Genomic DNA, 25,964 nt, shown 5'->3' on the forward strand with positions numbered 1-25,964 from the left:
TCAGGTAAGTATTAGGGGGGCTGAAACACACAGGCGGCCTTTTATCTTAATGCAAAGAATGCATCAAGATAAAAAAACCTTCTACCTTTACAAACACTTTAACAATAAACAATGGGTGTTTTTTTGGACAAGGCTGCATCTGATAATTTAGTTTAAAAAAATCTCCTCTCCCTGTCTAGTTATGCAGCGTGACTGAATACAGACATGCTCCTCGGGAATCGTACCAAGAAGCTCATCATACGATCCGGAAGGACGGTGGCCACACACAGCTGTGACATAAGCTTCCTCGGCACTCGTTCTCCTGGTCTTTCCTTTCCCCGCTCTCCATCCTGTCTGCTGCCACAGAGAATCTATATGGAGAGCGGGGAAAGGAAAGACCAGGAGAACAAGTGCCGAGGAAGCGAATGTCACAGCTGTGTGTGGAGACCGTCCATCCGGATCGTATGATGAGCTTCTCAGTGCGACTCCCGAGGAGCATGTCTATATTCAGTCATGCTGCATAACTAGCCAGGGAGAGGAGGTGAGTGCTGCAGGGGACCAGAGCATCATTGGGGGGGGGGGGGGGGAAGGGGCGCATGGGGGACCAGAGCAGCATGGAAGGGCGGGGGGATAGAGGTGCATGGGCGACCTGAGCAGCATGGAGGGGAGGGGGGATAGAGGCGCATGGGGGACCAGAGCAGCATGGAGGGGGGAGATCGAGCATGGGGGACCAGACTGGCTCCTAACTTTTTTAGCTGGCTACTAAATTTCAAGCAAATTTGTCAAGCCCTGCCCCAGAGTGTATATATCTTTGTGTCTGTGTTTGAATAAACAGCCCTATGTTTTTAACCACCCTACACTGATGTCTCGACAAGTGACTGGGTGGGCTAAGGGATCTTGGATAATGCTGGTAACAGATAAGGGAAGCTTTCACAGTGGACATACTCCTCGAGTACAGGGGTCCGTCACAAGAATTACAAATAATAGCAGAACTAGGGTTTTCAATGTGATCCCATGGCTACAAAACAGTTATCCAAGTTGATATTTGGGCTGGTGAGCGTAAGTGGCAGTGCCTGCCACTCCTCTAAAATCAGAGATAAAATTTACCTTCTAGTAAAAATAAGTGTACCAAAATAAAAACCTTTTCATTATCTGTATCTCCTGACACCATCTCTCCTTGTTCTTCACACTCAGCTCCAGGCGGCATGATTTGATTGCTTTCAAATCTCCAGTTTCCTGCAAATCAATTAAGAAAATTATGAATTCTATGTCATTTGTTTATAAAACACACAATCATTCACCGATTACACCTAATGCTTTCGGGGGAACTAGTTTTTGTAGAATACCCCAATTGTTACCCCTGCCCTCTAGGATCTCTCCGCTCCCAGAGCTTCATGGTTTTACTTAACCACTTGCCGACCACCCGCCGTCGTTTTACGGCGGTAGGTCGACACCCCTGCACGAGAGCCCGTAGCTATACGTCGGCTCTTGCGCATGCAACTAGGGGCACATGCGCGCCGCCGACTCCCGTGCGAGTGCCCGGTGGGCGTGATCATACAATGTATGAACAGAAGATCAGTCATTTCCCCATGTCAGTCCACCCCCCCTACAGTTAGAACACACCCAGGGAACATACTTAACCCCTTCCCCGCCCCCTAGTGTTAACCCCTTCACTGCCAGTGGCATTTTTATAGTAATCCAATGCATTTTTATAGCACTGATAGCTATAAAAATTCCAATGGTCCCAAAAAAGTGTCCGCCATAATGTCGCAGTACCGGAAAAAAGTCGCTGATCGCCGCCATTACTAGTAAAAAAAAATAATAAAAATGCCATAAAAATACCCCCTATTTTGTAAACGCTATAACTTTTGCTCAAACCAATAAATAAACGCTTATTGCGATTTTTCTAAATGAAAAACATGTAGAAGAATACGTATCGGCCTAAACTGAGGAAAAAAATAATTTTTATATATATTTTTTGGGGGTATTTATTATAGCAAAAGGTAAAAAATATTATTTTTTTTCAAAATTGTCGCTCTATTTTTGTTTATAGTGCAAAAACTAAAAACCGCAGAGGTGATCAAATACCACCAAAAGAAAGCTCTATTTGTGGGGAAAAAAGGACGCCAATTTTGTTTGGGAGCCACGTCGCACAACCGCGCAATTGTCAGTTAAAGCGACGCAGTGCCGAATCGCAAAAAGTGCTCTGGTCTTTGACCAGCAATATGGTCCGGGGGTTAAGTGGTTAACAAGAAAATATATAAAGTAGGCCCTATTTTAAACTACATGCATCCTTGTACTAAATAACAGAACATCTGCAAACTGTGATAATCAATAAAGTGCAATAAATTTAAAATTCTGTGAATAAAATCAAGCTATTATATCAGCATCCCATTTGTGATGAGTCTGTGCATATATATTCAAATCAACATGTGCTGTGAAAATAAACAAAATAAAGTCCTTATTGTACTGTGTACTCCTCCAAATCTGTATCTTGCTCTTTAATTAAATGCTATCCATCCCTCGTGCATCTGTATAATTCCAAGATAAATGTGCTCCACCACCAATAATACAAATGGTCACTCACCAGAGCCCAAAGGCCCACTGGACCCCAATGTGTATGTCATAATATTACAATCTGCCGAGAAGGAATTCCCGATTGACTCTTCTCCAACTCACAGACGCTCTTTTCCCCTCAGCGGGATGTACACCAATCACCCAGAAAGAAAATAACATGACGATCATGCAACAGTTTTATTTAAAAATGTCCACTTAAAACCAATCCCCAAATGTATGTGCTTACATATCAGGGTGCCCAGACCAGCACTAGCTCGACCAGCATAAACGTATATAACAGCGTATACTATCCACTCTACTGCTGAATGGTACAGACAAATGCCCCGTCAGTCTCACCAGATTCCAACGTGCGTCTTACTGCTCGAATGGAAGTGACGTCACATGCGGTCCATGGGAATAGAAAAGGCGATCCGACCTCTATGCATTTCATTGTATAGCGTCATCAGGAAGTTCCTGATGAAGCTCCATAGCGAAATGCATAAAGATGCACGCCGAAAACTGGTGAGGCAGACGACACCTTTGTCTGTACCATTCAGCGGTAGTGGTTTATGCTGGTCTGGGCACCATGAAATGTAAGCATATACATTTGGGGATTGGTTTAAATAAAACTGTGTTGCATGCTCATTGTGTTATTTTCTTTGGGGGCGATTGGTGTACATCCCGCTGAGGGGAAGGAGCATCTGTGACTTAGGACCCCTTTCACACGGAAGCATTTTTACAGCGTTGTAACGTTAAAAATATCGCTATTAAAACGCTCTCCATGCATCTCAATGGACCCTTTCACACTGAGTCCTGCAAGCAGCATCTTTGGAGCAGCTTTTGGGCGCTGAAAAAAAAAACGCTCCAAAAACCTCTCCATTGAAATGAATTGAAAGCGCTGTAAAAACACCTTACCCTTTCACACTGAGGCATTGAGCTGGCGGGGCGTTGAGAAAAGTCCTGCAAGCAGCATCTTTGGAGCAGCTTTTGGGCGCTGAAAAAAAACGTCCCTCTTTATTGAAATGAATTGAAAGCGCTGTAAAAACGCCTTGCCCTTTCACACTGAGGCACTGCAAAAATGCCCTAAAGCGTTAGGGTCTTAGCGGTGCTTTTAATGCCAAAGCGCCCGAAAAACGCCCCAGTGTTAAAGGGGCCTTAAAGCGGAGGTTCACCCAAAAAACAAGTATATAACATTACATTCAGTATACCTCAAACTTGTACAGTATGCCATGTTTTTTTTTTGGGGGGTGTACATACGGTATTATCGGTATTTTCCTCCCGGCTTCCGGGTACTCGCTCCCGCGGGAGTAGGCGTTCCTGTGCAGTGTCGCAATGTCATCTGGGACTTCGCCCATATGATTGACGTGCCTGAGAAAAACTCCCCCCGGCGGATAAGGTATGTCACGACATTCCAAAAGTAGCCGAACCGCGAGTCGGCTCTACACGGCGCCTGCGCACCGACTAGGAGCCGTGTAGAGCGGACTACGCAGGCGCCGTATAGAGCCGACTCGCGGTTCGGCTACTTTCGGAAAGTCGTGACGCGCCTTATCTGGCGGGGGGAGTTTTTCTCAGGCACGTCAATCATCTGGGCGAAGTCCCAGATGACATTGCGGCACTGCACGGGATCGAGTACCCGGAAGCCGGGAGGAAAATACCGATTATACTGTATGTACACCCCAAAAAAAAAAAAAAAAACGTCATACTGTACATGTTTGAGGTATACTGAATGTAATGTTATATACTTGTTTTTTGGGTGAACCTCCGCTTTAAAGAAGAGTCAATCTGGAATTCCATCTTGGCAGATTGTAATATTATTACATACACATTGGGGTCCAGCGAACCTTTGGGTGAGTGGCCATTTGTATTATTGGTGGTGGAGCACATTTATCTTGGAATTATACAAAGATGGACGGTGGATGGAAAGCATTTATTAAGGAGCAAGATACTGATTTGGATGAGGACACAGTACAATAAGGACTTTAATTTTATATTTTCACAGCACATGTGGAACACTGATATAATAACTGTTGTTTTTATTCACAGGATTTTTATTGTTTTTAATGTATTGCTTATCACAGTTTGTAGAAGTTATGTCATTTAGTACATGCAAGTCTAAGGATGTACATCGATTAAAATAGCGCCTACTATATATATTCTGGTTTAATTCTTTAGTGTGGTTCACACCTAAAGGTGTATTATCAAAACAAAAATTTGCACAGGGTTGGCACCTTATACATTTTGAGGATGTAGTCCCAAGGGATGTGGTGAACATGCTGACTAGCCCCCAGCCAGAACGGTTTGGATGATGGGGGCAAGCTTACTGAGGAGGAACAGGAAGTGAGAAATTCAGACAAAGAAAAAAAACATTTAGAAGGGAAATGGAAGGAAAAAGTGAGTGAACCAACAATGCACTAGCTTAAAGGAACCTATTTAGAAAATAAAAAACAAACCTTTACAACCCTTTTAAACGTCATTATCTTCTCAAAAGAATAATCTAATATTGAAATATTAAAAATACAGTGCACTATAGTTGATGTTCATAAGCTAACACGACGGGATAAGGATCCTTGTTAATTAAAATTAACAACAATCAACAAACAAATCAACAATGCCAGGCACAAGGTTGAAAATAAAGAGCTTCATCCCTGCTATAAAGCTCTGTGAATGGTGCATAAAATGTTTGTACAGTGTATTGATTTATCCATCATTATCTGTGCCTGCACACTACTAGCGGTTTTTGAGTGGTGGTTGAGAGCCTTAGCATTACACAATTACAGAAGACAGAAAATAGACTCCATTCACCGCAGATCGCATGCGGAATTAAGGTGATCGGACACATTTTTCCCAAATATCGCATGCGATTCTGAAAATGTCAATTCACTATCCCTTTATGCAGTATTTACGTCAAAAACACTCTGAAGATACCGCATAAAAAGGTGTAAAAGTCAATTCACAGCAAAGGTTAAGGAATGTGTTTTATTTTAGTTGATTGTTAAGGAGCCAGTGTTCTGTCAATAAGTTCTGGGATGTACTGCGCATGCGCCGTACGGAACAGCATAAAAGCTGATTTGCCTATCAGCTGGTCTGACGTAACCATGGCACATGTGCACATTGTAGGAGGTATCTCTCCAAGGATATCCTTTTGTACTGGCAGTCTAAAGTCCGTCCCCATCTATGCCGATCCTGGTGGGTTCCGGTGTCTTTATGGCAAAAACGCTGTATGCTTTAACTATTTTACACTAGATACTTCATCCAGCACAGTGAACTCTCGATTACCCATGCTCTGGGGTTGTGTACATACCCCCCAGTCATGTTTTAAAGTACTCTAATGTGCGATGGGACATTTTTGAGATGCAAATCCTGCCAATTTGTGAATCCTGATGTGTACTGTGATTTACCACTGTGATTTAAGATAGTCACACTACAATACAGCTTGTTCTAAATCAGCCCCTGAAGAAGGAAATGGGTATCTAAACATACGGTATATTCCGAAACATGTTGGGACTTCTGCGTACACTTCACCATGAGATCAACCATGTGTTTCAGAACCTAGCTGGAAATTATGTATACCGTATGACTATCCAATTTGTTTTTAGGATACTCCAATGTTGTGTATGAACCTATACTTCTTCTATTTTTTTTGTATATATTATTTTTTTACATGTGCCTGTTACTCCTCTATCTGGTCTTTTCCCTCAGCCCATACAATCCCAGGGGCAACCCCCTTTTGTGTTTTTCTCTGACCAAGCATATATGTCACCACTCTACCTACCCTGACCCAGGATATGTCACCACTCTCCCCACCCTGACCAAGGATATGTCACCACTCTACCTACCCTGACCCAGGATATGTCACCTCTTCCCCAACCCTGACCCAGGATATGTTGTCATCTTCCCTACAATGACCCGTGATAAAGGACACCCCTTCCTCCCTACCTTGACCCGGATATGTCACCTTCCTCCCTAAACTGACCCTGGATATGTCACCTCCCTCCCCACCTTAACCCAGGATATGTCACCTCCCTTCCCACCCTGACCCAGGATATGCCACCGCCCTTCCGTTACCTCTCTCCCACCCTGACCCGGGATCTGTCACCTCCCTTCCTACCCTGACCCGGGATATGTCACCTCTCTCCATACCCTGAGCCTGGATATGTCATCTCTCTCCTATTCTAACCTGGGATATGTCACCTCTCTCCTATTCTAACCTGGGATATGTCACCTCTCTCCCTACCCAGACCTGGGATATGTCACCTCTCTCCATACCCTGACCTGGGATATGTCACCTCTCTCCCTACCCTGACCTGGGATATGTCACCTCTCTCCCTACCCTGGGATATGTCACCTCTCTGCTATTCTGACCTGGGATATGTCACCTATCTCCCACCTTGACCCAAGATATGTCACCTCCCTTCCCACCCTGACCCAGGATATGCCACTGCCCTCCCGTTATCTCTCTCCCACCCTGACCCGGGATCTGTCACCTCCCTCCTACCCTGAACCGGGATATGTCACCTCTCTCCCTACCCTGACCCGGGATATGTCACCCCTCTTCCTACCCTGAGCCGGGATATGTCACCTCTCTCCTATTCTGACCTGGGATATGTCACCACTCTCCCTACCCTGACCTGGGTATAGTTGATCCAGGGTAAGTATAGTTGATCCAGGGTAAATCTGATTGCCTCTCGGGGGGATCAGGAAGGAATTTTTTTCCCTGCTGCAGCAAATTGGATCATGCTCTGCTGTTTTTTTTTGCCTTCCTCTGGATCAACTGTGGGTATGGAGTTGGGTGTATGGGATTGCATTGTGTTTTTTATTTTGTTTGTTTATTTATTTATTTATTTTTGTGGTTGAACAGGATGGACTTGTGTCTTTTTTCAACCTGACTAACTATGTACCTATGTAACTATGGGATATGTCACATCTCTCCCTACCCTGACCTGGGATATGTCACCTCTCTCCCTACCCTGACCTGGGATATGTCACCTCTCTCCCTACCCTGACCTGGGATATGTCACCTCTCTCCCTACCCTGACCCGGGATATGTAACCTCTCGCCTATTCTGACCTGGGATATGTCACCTCTCTCCCACCCTGACCTGGGATGTGTCACCTATCTCCCTACCCTGACCCGGGATATGTCACCTCTCTCCCTATTCTGACCAGGGATATGTCACCTCCCTCCCTACCCTGGGATATGTCACCTCTCTCCCTATTCTGACCTGGGATGTGTCACCTCTCTCCTATTCTGACCTGGGATGTGTCACCTCTCTCCCTACCCTGACCTGGGATGTGTCACCTCTCTCCTACCCTGACCCAAGATATGTCCCCTTGTACCTGACTCTATATCAGTGATAATGAAAGCTGATTTTTATTAATTCATGCTGGTTAAAACTGCATTGCCTTTTAGGTTATAGGCACTGGCAATTATTATTGGCATTGTTAGATTGTAAGCTGCAATAAGCAGGTCCCTCTGAGTCCTACTGTAATAAAGTGTATTGTATTTGTACGGTCTACCCTCAAGTTGTAAAGCGCTGTGTAAACTGTCGTCGCTATATAAATCCTGTATAATAATAATTAGACGTTATACTGTCTCTTTTTATTTCAGTAATCTTTACATAAACGAGATAAGGAAATGTGTTTCCATTTATTCGAAACTACAGACAATTGCTTAGAAGACTCCATGTAATGGTAGGCACGTCTCTGGAATAAGTAGGGAAGCCCCGGGGCTCCATGGCTGAGACTCTTCTACAAGGTTCTCACAGACTCCAGGCCCTCCCCGCCCCCCTGACACACACATACCCTGTTCTGGAACAGACACACATTCCCAAAGCCTCCAGTGCCCAGCCTGTCCTTCATTTCCCATGGCCCGCACACAATTCCCTGCTGGATCGGGGGCTTCTCCATCATGTACCACAGATATCAACTTCTGGGACTTCCGTCTCCACTGGAACCATTTCCGGTCACCTGTTAGCTCACCTTACCCTCCTACGGAAACTGCAAAAAAAAAAACACCATACCCCATTGGCTGTAGTCGTGTCACGTGGGTCTTCGATGCGTATCAAGACTCGTTCTCAGTTGTGCATTCTTTTCCGGGAAGCTCCGCCTATAGAATGCGAGCGATGCGTGTGACGTATTGCCATTGGGCTGCAGATGGAGAAGGACAGAGAATGGTGAGCTGGGGGTGTGTTCCTCGGTATGGTGTGTGCTCGGTTCGGTCTGTGTCAGTGTGCAATGGGGGGAAGTGGTGGGGTGTTCTGTGGAGGAGGAGTTATTCCATTAGGGGGGCATCTCATCCAGCAGAATCTCTGACGTCTGTCTGTAGGGGGGGCATTTCAGTCAGTTCATATCCCCCGATGTCTGTTTCCCTGACCGGGACCTTAGTCACCTCACCTGCAGATGTAGTGTTCTACAATGACGCTTCTCTAGGTGTTTCTATAGTAACAGAAGATGGCTGCTGGTGGGAAGCAGAGGAGGCACAGCAGGAGGTTGTCTTGTATACTGTGTGAGGGGATAATGGAAGATGTCTGCTAGGCCAATGACAGTTCTACATGTGATGGAGACAACTGACAATGGCGACACTACATGTCTTCCCCCCCCCCCCCCCCCCCAATTCTGATCGGAAAGGAGATCAGCGGAGGACCTATGAGGTCATCCCACATTCCGCTTATTTACAGCCTTGGCCAAAAGTTTTGAGAATTGCACAAATATTAAAGCGGGAGTTCACCTGCTCGTTCGGTCTAGGGGAATCGGCTATTTATATTAAAATAGGTGCAGTACTTACCCGTTTTCGAGCTGTATCTTCTTCCGTCGCTTCCGGGTATGGGTCTTCGGGAGCGGGCGTTCCTTCTTGATTGACATTCTTCCGAGAGGCTTCCGACGGTCGCATCCATCGCGTCACTCGTAGCCGAAAGAAGCCGAACGTCGGTGCGGCTCTATACTGCGCCTGCGCACCGACGTTCGGCTTCTTTCGGAAAATCGTGACGCGATGGATGCGACCGTCGGAAGCCTCTCGGAAACCTGTCAATCAAGAAGGACCGCCCATTCCCGAAGCCCATACCCGGAAGCGACGGAGAGGATGCGTCTCGTAAACGGGTAAGTACTGCACATATTTTAAAATAAATTGCCGATTCCCCTAGTAATAACGAGCAGGAAGCGAAGGGGGAAAAGTGCCCTCTAAGGGTGAACCCCCGCTTTAATTTTCACAAAGTCTGCTGCTTGAGTGGTTTTTAGGTCTTTTTATCAGCCATTACTCTGGTATACTGAAGTCTCCTTGCAAGCATTTCATACGTGTCAAAGGCTTTTATTGACAATTGCATGAAGTTTATGCAAAGAGTCAATATTTGCAATGTCGATCCTTCTTATTCAACGCCTCTGCAATTCGCCCTGGGATACGGTCCATGAACTTCTGGGCCACATCCTGACTGATGGCAGCCCATTTTTGCTTAACCACTACACTACCCTCCCATAGTAATATGACATCCACAGGAGAGATCTCCCATCCTGGGCGGGCGTCATGACGTCCTGGGCTTCCCGACCGTCTTGGGGGTGCGCGCGCCCCCATGGCATCGCTCGGGACCCGGTGCGCGGCGGCCACGATCACAGCAAGACCGCGGATCTGTGTTTGTGAATACACAGATCGTCGGGTGAGGAGACCGATGTGTGTTCCCAGTACAGAGGAACACAGATCGGTCTCCTCCCCTTGTGAGTCCCCTCCCCCCCTACAGTAAGAAGCACTCCTTAGGGAACATATTAACCCCTTGATCGCCCCCTAGTATTAACCCCTTCCCGGCCAGTCACATTATACAGTAATCAATGCATTTTTATAGCACTGATCACTGTATAAATGCGAATGGTCCCAAAAATGTGTCAAAAGTGCTCCGCCGAAATAAAAATCGCAGATCGCCGTCATTACTAGTAAAAAATAAAAATAAATTAAACTGCCATAATTCTGTTCTTTATTTTGTAGACGCTATTAATTTTGCGCAAACTAATCAATATGTGCTTATTGCGTTTTTTTTTTTTATTACCAAAAATATGTAGATGAATACATATCGGCTTAAAATGAGGAAAACATTTTTTTTAATAATTGTGATATTTATTATAACAACAAGTTAAAAATATTGTGTTTTTTTTCAAAATTGACGCTGTTCTTTTGTTTATAGCGCAAAAAATAAAAATCGCAGAGGTGATCAAATACCATCAAAAGAAAGCTCTATTTGTGGGGAAAACACAATTTTTTTTATTTTGCTACAGTGTTGCATGACCGCGCAATTGTCATTCAAAGTGCGACAGTGCTAAAAATTGGTCTGGGAAGGAAGGGGGTGAAAATGCCCTGTATTAAAGTGGTTAATCAATGCTTGGAGTTTGTCAGAATTTTTTTTTTTCTTTTTTTTTTATCTGCCTCTTGAGGATTGTCCACAAGTTCTCAATGAGATTAAGGTCTGGGGAGTTTTCTGGCCCAAATTTCCATGTTTTGTTCCCCAAGTCACTTTTGCCTTATGGCAAGGTTCTCCATCATGCTGGAAAATGCATTGTTCATCACCAAACTGTTGGTTGGAAAAAGTTGCTCTCGGAAAATCTTTTTGTACCATTCTTTATTCAGAACTTTCATGTTCAAAAATGTGAGTGATCCCACTCCCTTGGCTGAGAAGAAACCCCACACATGAACGGTCTCAGGATGCTTTACTGTTTGCATGACACAGGACTGGTCGTAGCGCTGACCTTTTCTTCTCTGACAAGGTTTGTTCCAGATGCCACAAACAATCAGAAAGGGGATTCGTCTGAGAAAATTACTTCCCCACTCCGCGGTAGCCCAACCCCTGTACCTTTAGCATAATATCAGTCTGTCCCTGATGTTTTTCCTGGAGAGAAGTGGCTTCTTTGCTGCCCTTGTTGACACCAGGTCATCCTCCAAAAGACTTATCACTGTGTGTGTAGATGTACTTGCACCTGCCTGCTGCCATTCCTGAGCAAGCCCTGCACTGGTGATGCCCCGATTTCCACAGCTGTATCCACTGTAGGAGATGGTCCTGGGATTTTCTTGGACACCCGAATGCCTTCTTCACAACAATTGAACCTCTCTCCTTCAAGTTCTTGATGATCTGATAACTGGTTGATTTAGGTGTGATCATTGTAGCAGAAATATACTTGCCTGTGATTCCTTTTTTGTGCAAAGCACTGATGACTGCACGTTCCTTGCAGGTAACCATGGTTAACCGAGAAAGAATAATGATTTCAAGGACCACCTTCCTTATAGAGCTTCAAGTCTGTCATTCTAACTCGGTCAGCACTATAGAGTGATTTCCAGCCTTGTCCTCATCAACACTGACGCCTGTGTTAATGAGAGAATCATTGACATGTCAGCTGGTACTTCTGTGGCAGGGCTAAAATGTAGTGGAAATGTTTTCTCTGGCTTTTAGGCCGGGTTCACACTGCTCCGACCATGAAAGTTGGACGTACTTCCAATCCGACTTTGTCCTATGACTTCATGTCCAACTTCAATGAACTGGAACTGACCTTGATCCAAGCATACCGGGGGGGTTCCCACAATCCATACCAGACCCATATCCGAGCACGTGGCCCAGATGACGTCACAGGATGGCCACACCTTACGGCTATATAAGAAATGGCACACACTGGAGCTAACGCCAACAGCTGGAGCGAAGGTTGGGAGAAGAACCAACGTTTTAACCAGAAGAGAGTGGAGGAAAAAGACCTCACCAGAGGGAGAAGACATGTTGGAGCTATGACTGGGGGGACAGACCCCCCCCCCCCACAACCACTGTCCCAGGGTTGTCTGGAGGACGCCCTTGTCCCCATCAACAGCATCCTGAAGGCCAAGCAACACACTAGACAGGTCAGGGATAAAGTTGTGGAGAAGTTTAAAGCAGGGTTAGATTATTAAACAAATATCCCAAGCTTCGAACATCTCACGGAGCACTGTTCAATCCATCATCCAAAAATGGAAGAATATGGCACAACTGCAAATCCAAGACATTGCCGTCCACCTTAACTGACAGGCCGGGCAAGGAGAGCATTAATCAGAGAAGCAGCCAAGAAGCCCATGGTAACTCTTGAGAAGCTGCAGAGATCCACAGCTCAGGTGGGAGAATCTGTCGAACAGGACAACTATTAATCGTTCACTCCTCAAATATGGCCTTTATAGAAGAAAATAAGCCAATAGTCCTGTTTCAGTTTGCGAGAGGCCATGTGGGGGACACAGCAAACATGTGGAAGAAGGGGCTGTGGTCAGAGGAGACCAACATTTTTGGCCTAAAAGCAAAACGCTATGTGTGTGGCGAAAAATGAACACTGGCCTTAACACACCATCCCCACCATGAAACGTGGTGGCAGCATCATGTTGTTGGGTTGTTTTTCTTCAGCAGGGACAGGGAAGCTGGTCAGAGTTGATGGATGGAGGCAAATACAAGACAATCTTAGAAGAATACCTGTTAAGAGTCTGCAAAAGACTTGAGACTGGGGCGGAGGTTCACCTTCCAGCAGGACAACGACCCTAAACATACAGCCAGAGCTACAATGGAATGGTTTAGATCAAAGCATATTCATGTGTTAGAATGGCCCAGTCCAGACCTAAATCCAATTGAGAATCTGTGACAAGACTTGAAAAGTGCTGTTCAGACTCTCTCCATCCAATCTGACAGAGCTTGATCTATTTTGCAAAGAAGAATGGGCAAAAATGTAACTCTCTAGATGTGCAAAGCTGGTAGAGACATACCAAAAAAAAACTTGCAACTGTAATTGCAAAGACAGGTGGTTCTACAAAGTATAGACTCAGGGGGGCTGAATACAAATGCACGCCACACTTATCACATATTTATTTGTAAAAAAAATGAAAATCATTTTCCTTTCACTTCACAATTATGTGCAACTTTGTGTTGGTCGATCACATAAAATTTATGTTTTTGGTTGTAATGTGACAAAATGTGGAACATTTCAAGGGTTATGAATACTTTTTCAAGGCACTGTATATCAGGGCTCAAAATTTCAAGTCCTGAGCTACTAGCCAGGCCTCAAGGCGTACTCGCCACTAGTTGCCCCGCCCAACCCCTACCATGCCCTGCCCCCTAGACACGCCCTTCTCAGGGAAAAGGTGCAGGAACTCAAACTCGCACCACACCTTCCCCCAAAGTAGGGGGGTGTGGGAGGGTCCTAAAGGGTCATTAAATACCATGAGGGTGCTACATACAGAGTGCAGAGTTCAGGTGGGTGCAGGGTACAGAGTGCAGGTGCAGGTAGGTGAAGGGTGCAGAGTGCAGGTGGGTACAGAGTGCAGGTTGCAGGGTTCAGGTGAGTGCAGAGTGCAGGTGGGTACAGAGTGCAGGGTGCAGGTTTTATCTATAAATAGCTCTGTACCTTGCACACCCCCTCCTTATCATACCTACTTGCACAGGGGGGACGCCAGACACTGTCTGAGACTGAGTCCTCCCAGTCCCACTCACACAAGCAGTACAATGAATATACTCCCCTCACCTCACTTTGTGGGCTCCGGCCGGCGGTGGACTCTGTCTCTGTGAACACCCCCCGCACCTGTTCCGCCGAATATGCCTGCCGCGGCGCCGTCTGGAGAGGAGACAGGAGGAGGGCAGCAATCATCACAGGTGATTCCCTGAGCCGCGGGGTTGAAACTGAAAGTACTGTGTAGTGAAGTGACTGACGTCACATCATCACACAGTGCAGTGTGACAGGCACAGGCTGAGCTGAGGCTCGCCGCTCGCTCTTTCAGTACGGGATGTGAGGAAGAAGGAAGAGTCGCACATAGACACACGCGGCGGCGGCGCTGGATAAAAAAATAAATAAAAAATTCTCATCGTCGGGATGGTGTCACGGCAGCCCACACTCGCCTGCCCTCAAAATGTACTCGCATTTTGCGAGCAGGCAAGTGTAAATTTTGAGGGCTGCTGTATGACAATTTAAAATAGCTAGACCTAATTTATCTTAAAAATGGCTAACTCGTGTATGGATACTGGCCCATTTTCAGGCTGCTTTAGTTCAGTCAGATGATCTCCCCTATTTGGCTTCCAGAATCAAACCTTGCAAATGATCCTTATCTCTTCAGTGGGACTTTATGAGAGAGAGAGATATTTTAACAGGTTACACAGTACCGGTAGATAAATAAGCAGTTTAGTTGCATAATGATGGTCAACTATTAGAACCTTTTTTAGATGGTAAAGATAAAAAGGAGAAAGAAAAGAAAGCAGGGAGAGGTCGAAGTAAACCAGGGAAGGGATGTCTAGCGTCCGGCCCCTCTTGTTTTTTTACTGCAGAGGTGTTAAATAAAAAATCAATGGACATGTTATTGCATCAGTATAACATAACTCAAGTTTTTTAACAACCTGTAGTAACAGAATCCGTTTTGGTCAAGAGACCTTGTAGAGGGGGTCGTAGGGTCTATCCAGGAGTGACCATAGGGCATGACATATAACCACTTCTGAGAGAGGATGCTTGTAGAGAGGATTATTCAGAAGCCATTTGTCAGGTCACCTATGGCCAGATGACAGATGCACCCTGTTGGAGTCAGGAGTGCACCACAAGGTTGTGAACAATATGGCAGACTGCTGCGGATGGACCACAGAGTGGATATGGAGGACAGGTCCACTGGAGCACAAACGGGGATCCCACAGGCAGCTTGAACCCAAGATTCCCCAGGGCACGGAGTCTAAGATCCAGCTGGTATTCACCAGAGCCTCTAGTGGTGAGGATGGCCTTAGCTGCAACTGAATCTGGGTCGTGGCCCCCAGAGTCCCCTAGGTCACGTTCCGTAGGGAGAGAGGGGAACCAGCCACTCGGGACACAAGAGATAATGAAGGGTTAAGCTGAGGTCCGGGCAAGAAGCAGACAAGGATAAACAAGGGACAGGCCAAGGGTCAGGGTCACAGGCAAACAGGAGTAGTCGGGGACAAGCCAAGATCGGTACACAGAGATAAACGTAGCACACGGCAAGCAGGAACACAATGCTTAACAAGCAACATTGATCAGCAAGGCAGACCTGTAGTGCACTGGTTAATATAGAGTTTCTGGGATGGCCTGGGGTGGAGCCATACAGGGAGGAGAGATGATAAAAGCAGCCAGATAAGAGAGTCAGGCCTCTAAGGTGAACACATGGAGAGAAAGGTAAGCTGCCAGACATTACTGCATATCCATGACACCGTTAGACATTTTTGGATGAAGGAGCTCCACCTTTTTTTCAAATCTATTGTTGTCCCAATCGTTTTGCAGCAAGAAATCAATTTTTTCTAGGCATAATAGAGTTTTAAGGTCTCTTTATTTCTGATAGTGGGCAGTAAAGAGGAGATCAAGTGTCTGAAGATTTCTGCGAGCGATAATTAACGCAAGGAGGATCCATTTTTTTTTATTTTATTTATTTGAGGTCTCTGGGAGGTGGATTAGCAGTACCAGTTGTTGTTGTTGTTGTTGGTTTAAGGTACCTGAAATGAAGGATCCTGGGATCCTTATTTATGTGGCAATTAGTTACTCCATAGATCAGGGTTTGACAAATTTGCTTGGAATTTAGGAGTCAGCTAAAAAGGTTAGGAGCCGTCCCGCCGAGCTTGCGCACAGAATCGAACGCATACGTGAGTCGCGCTGCATATGACAGCGGTGTTCAAACCACACACACATGTGAGGTATCGCCGCGATTGGTAGAGCGAGAGAAACAATTCTAGCCCTAGACCTCCTCTGTAACTCAAAACATGCAACCTGTAGAATTTTTTTTTTTAAACGTCGCCTATGGAGATTTTAAAGGGTAAACATTTGTTGCCATTCCACGAGCGGACGCAATTTTGAAGCGTGACATGTTGGGTTTCAATTTACTCTGCGTAACATTATCTTTCACAATATAAAAACTTTACTGTTGTCTTATTTTTTTAATAAAAAAAAAGTGTATTTTTTTTCCCCCCAAAAAGTGCGCTTGTAAGACCGATGCGCAAATACAGTGTGACATAAAGTATTGCAACAACTGCCATTTTTTTCTCTAGGGTGTTAGAATAAAAAATTATATATGTTTGGGGGTTCTAATTGGAGGGAAGGAGATGGCCGTGAAAACACAGGGGAAGCTCCATTAGCATTGCTGGTTGTCTTGTCATGCCAATGGCCACCACAAGATGGTCCCAGATCACAGAAGGAAGCATAGGCCTGCAGAAGACCGCAAAGCCGCGGCCTCAATTACCGGCCGACGCCAGGGAGCACGGAGGTGGGGAGTGTCTCCGTGCGCCCCCGCGACGGCCGCAGCTTTGAGGCCTTCTGCAGGCCTATGCTTCCTTCCCTAGGCACCAGGTCGATAATTCTAGTCGCAATTGTGACCTGGCGCCCGGATTTTGACGAACCCTGCCATAGATAAGACAGGGTTTGTGACCAATAGTCTGTGATGGGTGGGCAAGACCAAAGATGATGGATCAGGGTTGGTTTCCGGATTGAGCATCAAGGGCATGAGGCTTCCTTAGTTGAGAGGTGTTTATTGAGAATGGGAAGTAGGCCTTATGAATTATTTTAAATTGTGTTTCCCTCCAGGTTTCATTTTGATATTGGCTTTCTGGTTGCATTATAACCTTCGAGGATGTTGTTTATGCTGACGTCGCCAGGTATATCTGCTAGCCAAAATTTCATTGAAGTTTGATATAGAGGTTTTGTAAAGGTTGAGTTCAAGGGTTGGTAAATGTCTGTAATCAAGTAGTGTTGTTCCTTAAGCAACTTGTCCAGGAAGGTGGACCGAAACCTGATGTCTTTCTGAGGGCAAGTTCTGCTTATGGGAAAAAATGGTACTACAGCGCTACTGCTTATATCAATCAAAGAAAAAACTATTATACAACAAAAATTACCAAATGATACAGCTGCAGACACAGAGGTGTACAAAACCAATAGTGAAAGTTTTATAACATTAGGTGTTGCGCTTATACCAACATTTGTTGTTGTGAATACAATAGTGCCAATGATACCTGGTACACACCCTAATTAAGAGGTATCAATCAATGTGCAAAATTAATGAAGGAAAAAACAACAAAAATAAATTTAAGAGAAAAACAGTGTCACGTTCCTAGACATAAAACAATAATATTGGTGAAATATTGTCCTGCTAATTTGCAGCATGAATCCTTCAGCGGAAGGAAAGTTCTGCTTATAAAGTCCGAGAATTGTGAAACTGGGAGAAAATTATGTATTAGGACCCCCCCCCTTTCGCTCTTTGGGCGATATAACTTGCTCAAGGCTATTCTCAGTTTACTAGTGCGTCATAAGGTGGTCGTTTCTGCCTTATTCATTTTTTGTACATCTTTGTTTCATAAGAAAGGGTATTGTTTGTAGGGGGTATAAAAGGCGCGCGAAACGCACCATCTTAAATAATGAGCATCTCCCAAACAGCGATATGGGGAGGTTCATCTAAGCCTCTAGTTCGCCCAAAATTATTGAGATCAGAGGAGGATAGTTAAGGGAGTAGAGAAAAGATGGTTTGTTACCTATTTTTATGGCTAAATATGAGATAAATGTATTGTTGATGGGGGAAGGGGGTTGATGTCCAAATTTGCGAATGCCAGGTACCTAAGGGTAGGACCTCGCTTTTATTAAAGTTTATTTTGAGGCCTGAGCATTTATGAAATTAGTTGAAGATAGATTAAATGCTGGCTATATCCGAGGAGGGAGAAGATTAATATGTCATCTCCAAATGGGATCCCATGTATGAGGGCATTATCATTTAGATATCGAGACAGAGGTTCTATGGCTAGATCGAATAATAAGGGGCAAGAATACAGTCTTAAGTTATTAATAGTGTTTGCGTTATAATGTTGCACTGGCAAATGTATGAGAATGCTACAGTACAATGGCAATATGATGCAAGTTTTTAGCCTGCATGTGGTATGTGTGTTTGTGTTGTGATATAAGTATTATTTGCAAGATTGAGAGAATATTGGCAACCTCCACTACTGTCTGATCTCCTTATTATGTAAAAGAGTCTAAAACCTTTTAGGAACCAAACTGTAACGTTCACCACCGTTTACGGCCTTCCATCAACCCACAACAGCTCATCTGACACTCCAACCCTCAAACAGACATCAGACATCCCATTTCCCCAGAATAACGAGACTTGCTCTGTGTTCTGGTTTCAAATGCAAGACAACTTTAATGGCTTGCTCTTAAGTTTATATACAGTTTTCAAGGCATGCTTCAGTGATCACAGGAACAATCAAACTCTCCACCCACACACTGGGGGGGCTTCAATACACCTTCAGATGGCTAATTGCTAAACATTCTAGACATGTCGGCGCCGGTCTATAATTATCATGTCCTAATCACTCCACCTGAGAAGTCCCATTCCTTCATTAACAAAATTCAACCAAAACCCCATCACACAATGATTTCTTCTCAATCCACATCTTTAGACAGACGTTATGTCTCCGCATACAGCTTGACCAGTTCCATTTCACACACACAACAGTATTTAGCATACATAATGAGAGATACTGGACCAGAATCAATTAGCATGTCAACTGTCTACACAGAGAGATGAGTCATAGAATAAACCAACACTTTACTGATAGCTCATATTGCAGGAGATATTGCAATGTCCCCTGTCCTGTAATTTAGGATATCATTTCTCAGTCACCCTATGGCCCTATCGGACATAAGGTGACCCTAGACATAAGAGTTATTAATGACGCTGGCACAGGAGTACCCCTCATCCTTCCAAAGTCTCTGTTTGTCCCGGGTCATTCCGTTACACAAACATTGGTAATATTTTTAGATCCTACAGTCTGGTGCTTTTTGGATTCAGATTTTCCAGGTCAGCTAGGCCATGTGGTTCAATTAGTATTGTCAACATTCCAACTACCAGACGCTATGCTAAGTTTGAATTAAAATGGTGTGGGCAGTAAGCAAATGTTTACTTCACACTTTCAGTTAAATCCTTTTGCGTATGGGGAAAAAGCAGGTTTTACAGTTGGAAAAGGGATGGAAATTTTTGTTTTTAATGATATTCCAATTTAAAGCGGGAGTTCACCCGAAAAAAAATTTTTAACAGTAGATTGGGCCTAATTACGGGAAGCAGAATCGGGTGCTTTGATTAAAATCAATGCAGTACTTACCTTTTTTGAGATGTTCTCCCGCCGCTTCCGGGTCTGGTCTTCGGGACTGGGCGTTCTATTTGACATGTGATGCATACCAACACATGACTTAAACTGCCCGGTTTCCTACCGCTTTGAAGAGAATTTTTTTAAAGTGATATTAAAGGTAGATTTATTTTATTTTTAACCAACATGTCATACTTGCCTGCTCTGTGCAATGGTTTTGCACAAAGCAGCCTCGCTCCTTCTCTTCTTGGGTCCCCCGCCGGTGCTTCTGGCTCACCATCCAGCATATTTCTCCCATAGCAAACAGCTTGCTTTGGGGGCATCCGAGCAGGCTCACTCCTGAACCTCTGCTCTCTGTGTCCATTTACACATGGAGCGAAGCTTGGCCCCACCCTACCCCCAGTTACTTCTCATTGAATCACTGGCTGTGATTGAATGTTGCAGCCTCAGTCAATGAGGAAGAAGAGACCCAGTCGAGCCGCTGCTCTCGTGCACATAGCTGGATCCGAATGGGGCAAGTGTCGGAGGAGGAGGGGGCTGCTGCGCACTTTTTTTTTTTTTTCTTGCACCTGCAATGATTTGTGTCTGTTTATACTGTGTCTGGAGTTCAGGTTTAAGGCATGATGTCTTTGTTTTGGAATGGCTGACAGGTTCAATTTAATGGATGCTCTTAGGTGAGGGTGCTGAAAATAATCTAGATGTGATGATGTAGATCTTGGGATTCGGCTAAATTGGAGAAGTAGAAAGTTCCATGGAAAAAAAGTCATGTATTCTTCAGTCCTCACTGATCTGAAATGTTAAATATTTGAAATGAATACTCATATCTAAATTTCTGTGACCTTTTTTCCTTTTTTATTGTTCACAGTGAAAACTTCACCTGATCCAAGATTTCACAGTGGCTGGATTTTCTGACATCTGTGTGTGAACAATATATTGGCTAGAGCTGTACTTCTTTTTTTTTTTTTCCTAACCAGATGACGGGGGTCGGAGATGCACAAACAAATTTAGTTCCTAACTGTAGTAAGGGAAATTAGACATCACAGTTCCCCTATATAGTAATATACAAAGATTGGGGGAGTAAAGTGGAACACAAGTCCCAGCTTAATGCAGGTTCGATATGGGCCAATAGCAGAAGTAGTCATTAACACTGACACAGCTTTTTAGAACGCTGGTTATAAAAATGTTCTGCTATTATAAGCCCGAATGCATGATGAAGTCTTATAAGCACTGGAAAAAATTACAGCTAACTAGTATTGTATTATTAATGTAAGCTGTATACTTTTTGTATAGTAGCACTAGCAAATACGTATTATTTAGCCAGTGTTCAGGAGGCCATTACATTTTCTGCCTGAAATTCAGTAGTCATGTGTACGTTAGTGATGTCTTTTGATGACCCGCTTGGGGTTACCACAAGCAATGGGAAGATTTTTTCTGGGACTGATTGCAATGACACATCTAGCACGGTAGATGAAACTTCAGAAAACAAGGATGAAAATCCTCCCACTGATCTAGAGTCGGAAAGGAAGACATCTGTACAGCTGTGTCACATTGAAGACATGCAAGCCACAATGGAAACTAACGCCGAGGAGCAAAACACGCATCGAATTAATGCCAACAGCTGGTTTGTTACTCACTTTTTCTTCTGTCATTGTTAGAATGGTCAAATTCATTGCACAACACTTGGGTATCACAGTTCTGGGGGCATTAAAGGACACCGTAGCAGCAGTGCCTTGTTGACTAAGGAACTGCTCTAAATTTAGGGAACACTACATAAAGAGCGCAAGTTGTATATGTTGCTTGTGCTTTTATTTTTACTATATATGAAGTTTAAGAATAACAATACAGTGGGAAAATAGTTATTTGATCCCCTGCAGATTTTGTAAGTTTGCCCACTTACAAAGAAATGAAGGGTCTATAATTTTTTATCATAGGTATATTTTAAATAATGCAGACAGAATATCAACCAAAAATCACACGATACAAATGTTATAAACGGAGTTGCAGTTCAGTGAGCAAAATACGTTTTTTTGATTCCCCCCTAACCAACCAACAATAATTCTGGTTCCAACAGACTGGCTACAGTATGTGCTGATGTGGTACAAAAATTAGTCCTGTCAATTTAAAGGGTCACTAAAGGAATTTTTTTTTAGCTAAATAGCTTCCTTTACCTTACTGCAGTCCTGGTTTCATGTCCTCATTGTTCATTTTGCTCTGATGTTGCTGTAATTCCTCTCTGTTCTGGACACTTCCTGGTTGTCTGTTTCCTGATGACCACAGTACTGGGAGATTCTAGTTTCATTTTCCAAACCATCACTGCTCTATGGCTCTGTGTAGCACACAGGTAGGATAACATGCAAAAACGAAACTAGAGGTACATTATATGATTGATTTTTTATCTGCTTTTAATCAATTTTAAAATGAATCCGTTAACTATTATGTCTCTATACCCTGTAAACAGTCATTTCAGCAAAAAAAAAAAATATTTTATTTAAGAGAAGGTGCTCATAATAAAAACTTGTTATGTGCATAAAAGGCACCTGGCCACGGAATCTTTCTTCCATTCAAACCTTACCATCACGAGCAAGACCAACGAGCTGTCAAAGAACATCAGGGACAAGATTGTAGACCCGCACAAGACTGAAATGGGCTACAAGACCATCAGCAAGACGCTTGGTGAGAAGGAGACAAACTGTTGGAGCGATTTATTCACAAATGGAAGAAATTCAAAATAACCATCAATCGCCCTTGGTCTGGAGCTCTATGCAAGAGTTCGCCTCATGGGGTAAGGAGGATCATGAGAACAGTGAGGGATCAGCCCAGAACTACACAAAATGAGGTTTTGAATGATCTCAAGGCAGTTGGGACCACAGTCACCAAACAAACTATTGGTAACACACTGTACAGGCACATGTACAGGCCCTTTCAAAGTTTGCCAATGAACATCTAAATGATTTAGAGAAGGATTGCGAGAAAGTGCTGTGGTCGGCTCAGAACAAAATTGAGCTCTTTGGCATTAACTTGACTCGCAGTGTATGGAGGAACAAAAATGCTGACTGACCCTGAGAACCCCTATAGTCCAGCACGGAAGTAGAAACATTATGCTTTGTGTCTGTTTCTCTGCTAAATGTACAGGCCAACTTTGCCGCATTGAGGGGCCAATGGATGGGGCCATGTATTGTTAAATTTTGGATGAGAATTTTTCTCCTCCCCCTTTTCTCAGCCAGAACACTGAAGATGGGTCATAAATGGGTCTTCCAGCATGACAATGACCAAAAACATACCGCCAAGGCAACAAAGGAGTGGCTCAAGAACAAGCACAATAAGGTCATGGAGTGGCCTATCCAGTCTCCAGACCTTAATCCCATGGAAAATGTATGGAGGGAGCTGAAACTTTGAGTTGCCAAGCAACAGCCGAAAAACCTCAAGGATTTAGAAGATCTGTAAAGAAGAATGGACCAAAATCCCTCCTGAGATGTGTGCAAACCTGGTAACCAACTACAAGAAAGGTCTTAACTCTGTACTTGCCAACAAGGGTTTCTCCACCAAGTACAAAGTCATATTTTGCTTAGGGATCAAATCCATTATTTTGCTCGCTGAACTGCAACTCAATTTATAGCATTTGTATCATGTGTTTTTTCTGGATTTTTGGTTGATATTGTCTCTATCATTTAAAAAAAATCTATGATACAAAGGAATTAAGGGTCTATCATTTCTTTTAATTGGGCAAATTTACAAAATCAGCAGGGGATCCAATAATAATTTTCCCCACTTTAGCTGTTAACCTAAAGCTGAAAATTTGTTAAACGTTTTTGCTCTACGGCTTTAGTTATATTACTTGCGTGTAATGTATGTCTCACAATGTGCAGTCTGATAGAACCCGTAAAAGTCTTTATTGCAGGGCTGCCCCCTCCTCTTCCTGCTGCTGAACTTCCAGCGTTTGTGGGTAATTTATGGCTTCGGGTCTCCGGGCTCAGCTGCACTAAAAAAAATCTGTTGAATCATCTTTAGTATAGCTGAGCTCAGAGACCCAAAGCTGTTAACCCCCACAGTGCTGAAAGTTCAGCAGCAGGAAGAGGACAGGACAGCCATGCAGTGAAGATTTCTACAGAATTTGGCAGCGTGCCTATCATGGGACATACTTCATTACAGGTAAGTAAGGTAACTAAAGCTGTAGAGGATAAGAAAAAAAAAAAATTCTGTGTAATTTCTGCTTTTATAGCGGAACTTTACCCAAAAGAGGAAGTTCTGCTTTTCCTTTATTCTCCCTCCGCCCTTTTTCCTTCACATTTTGACGCGTCATTTGGTGGAGGGGGTTTGGACAGGTACCCCCTTCTACTTCCAGTGGGATCACTGTCGTATTTCCATTGGAAGTTCAGCCCCCTCCTCCTTCCACCCCAGCCTTCTGGGACACGTCACAGGTCCCAGAAAGCTTTGGGACCTTTCAGTGCGGCTTGTGCATGCACAGTGAGCAGTTGGCTGTGAAGCCACAAGCGGCCCAGCTGGCTGCCCACAGTTAACATGCTGGCACCAGGGACCTAAGCCCAGTAAAGAAACCATCCGGGTGAGGACAGCGATGGATTCTGGCACAGGTGAGTATGTTTTATTAGCCACTTTGTTACCGGGCCTATTTTGGCACTTTTCTCCTTTATGTAAAAATCACAATTTCTTTTTGCTAGAAAATTAATCAGAACCCCCAAACATTATATATATATTTTTTTTAGCAGACACCCTAGGGAATAAAATGGCAGTCATTGCAACTTTTTTTCTCACACGGTATTTGCGCAATCATTTTTCAAACACCTTTTTTTAGGGAAAAAAACAGTTTCATGAGTTAAAAAATAACAAACCAGTAAAGTTAGCCCAATTTTTTGTATAATGTGAAAGATTATGTTACGCCGAGTAAATAGATACCTAACATGTCACGCTTTAAAATTGCGCACACTCATGGAATGGCGCTAAACTTCGGTACTTAAAAATCTCCATAGGCGACTCTTTAATTTTTTTTACAGGTTACTATTTTTGAGTTAGTGGAGGTCTAGTGCTAGAATTGTTGCACACCCTCTAATGCACGCGATGATACCTCACATGTGGGATTTGAACGGTGTTTACATATGTGGGCGGGACTTGCATGCGCGTTCGCTTCTGCACGCGAGCGACCGGGACAGGGGCGTTTTTAAAAAAAAAAAAAATTATTATTATTTTTTTTTTTTTTTTTTTTTTACTTAATTTTATTATTTTTACACTTTTTTTTTTTTTTTTTTTTTTTTTACATTTTTTTTTTGGTCACTTTTATTCCTATTACAAGGAATGTAAACATCCCTTGTAATAAGAATCACTGTGACAGGTCCTCTTTATGGACAGATGTGCGGTCAATAAGACCCCACATCTCTCCTACAGGCTTACAAGCATGAAATCGGTGAAAAAAAATCACTGATTACATGCCGACAGCCGCGATAGCGGCTTTGTTTACTTTCGGGTACCGGGCGTGATGTCATAACGTCGCGCCCGGTCCTCCGACAGTCATAGAGATGACTGTGACCGTCTGGTCACCAGTCATCTCTATGGTTCACCAACGAGCGCCAGCCGATTCGCTCTCCGGGCCCCCGATGGCACGGGAGAGCCCGGAGAAGCACCTGATGGCGGCGGGAGGGGGGGGGACGTCCCCTCCCGCTGCCTAGAAGAACGATCGAGCGGCGCTTTGATCGTTCTTCTGGTGCACAGAATCTGAATGATATCTGAATGATGCCTTGTTAAAGTGGTTAAAAGTCGGCACCTACAGTTTTTGTCTGTTAACTACATTTTTCCACAAGTCACTGAACAACTGCTTTAAAGTAAGCCTGTGCTGTTGCTATACAAGGCAAAGCCGCAAGCTCACTTTAGTGCCCCATCAGTGGTATATACTCACCTCTCTGTAGATCAGCTACTGGCCACTTGGCCAGATAAAGTTAGTAACATTCCTGCTACGTTTGGTTATGGCGAGCATGTGACTCGCTGTTTAATCCTGTGTAAGCTCCAGGGCCACCTCTATTTGCCCACACGGAGCAGCAGAGGAGGGGTGAAGGAAAAATGACTATGAGCAGCTGCATGAGGTGGCTATGAAGTGAACCTGCTGCTTTGTCCTACATGGGCAAAGCTACGGTTGACTTTAAATCTGAGTTATAGCTATCAAAGAGTGCCATGTAATGCTGACATTTTTTATTTTATTTATTTTTTCTCTTGAAAAATACTTCTTCATGTTATTTCCTTTTACTGGCTTCAGCTTTTGATTAATCGTCAGCGCTTCTAAGCTGTACACACTGGTAATAGAGGCAGTAGTTGAGTTAGGGGGTCAGGAAAACTTCTTGGCCGTGGT

The 25,964-nt window shown here is 44.0% G+C and overlaps 1 protein-coding gene and 1 long non-coding RNA gene across 2 annotated transcripts in view; one reads left to right on the forward strand and one right to left on the reverse strand.

Annotated features, from left to right (window-relative positions):
- Positions 1–8,513, reverse strand: part of CHUK (component of inhibitor of nuclear factor kappa B kinase complex) — a 75,003-nt gene extending 66,490 nt beyond the window's left edge. The window contains exons 1-2 of the mRNA XM_040320670.1: positions 8,337–8,513; positions 1,121–1,215 (exon numbers count right to left, since the gene is read on the reverse strand). Of these exons, the coding sequence (XP_040176604.1) occupies positions 1,121–1,215; positions 8,337–8,444 (203 nt within the window). The 5' untranslated portion in view covers positions 8,445–8,513. The remainder of the gene's footprint in view (positions 1–1,120; positions 1,216–8,336) is intronic.
- Positions 8,514–8,591: 78 nt separating this feature from the next.
- On the forward strand, positions 8,592–21,408 carry LOC120909051. The gene is made up of 2 exons (XR_005741217.1): positions 8,592–8,707; positions 20,478–21,408. It is a non-coding gene; the product is annotated as an uncharacterized LOC120909051 (long non-coding RNA).
- The last annotated feature ends 4,556 nt before the right edge of the window (positions 21,409–25,964 follow it).

Source organism: Rana temporaria, chromosome 8 (assembly GCF_905171775.1).
Source record: "Rana temporaria chromosome 8, aRanTem1.1, whole genome shotgun sequence".
NCBI lineage: Eukaryota > Metazoa > Chordata > Amphibia > Anura > Ranidae > Rana > Rana temporaria.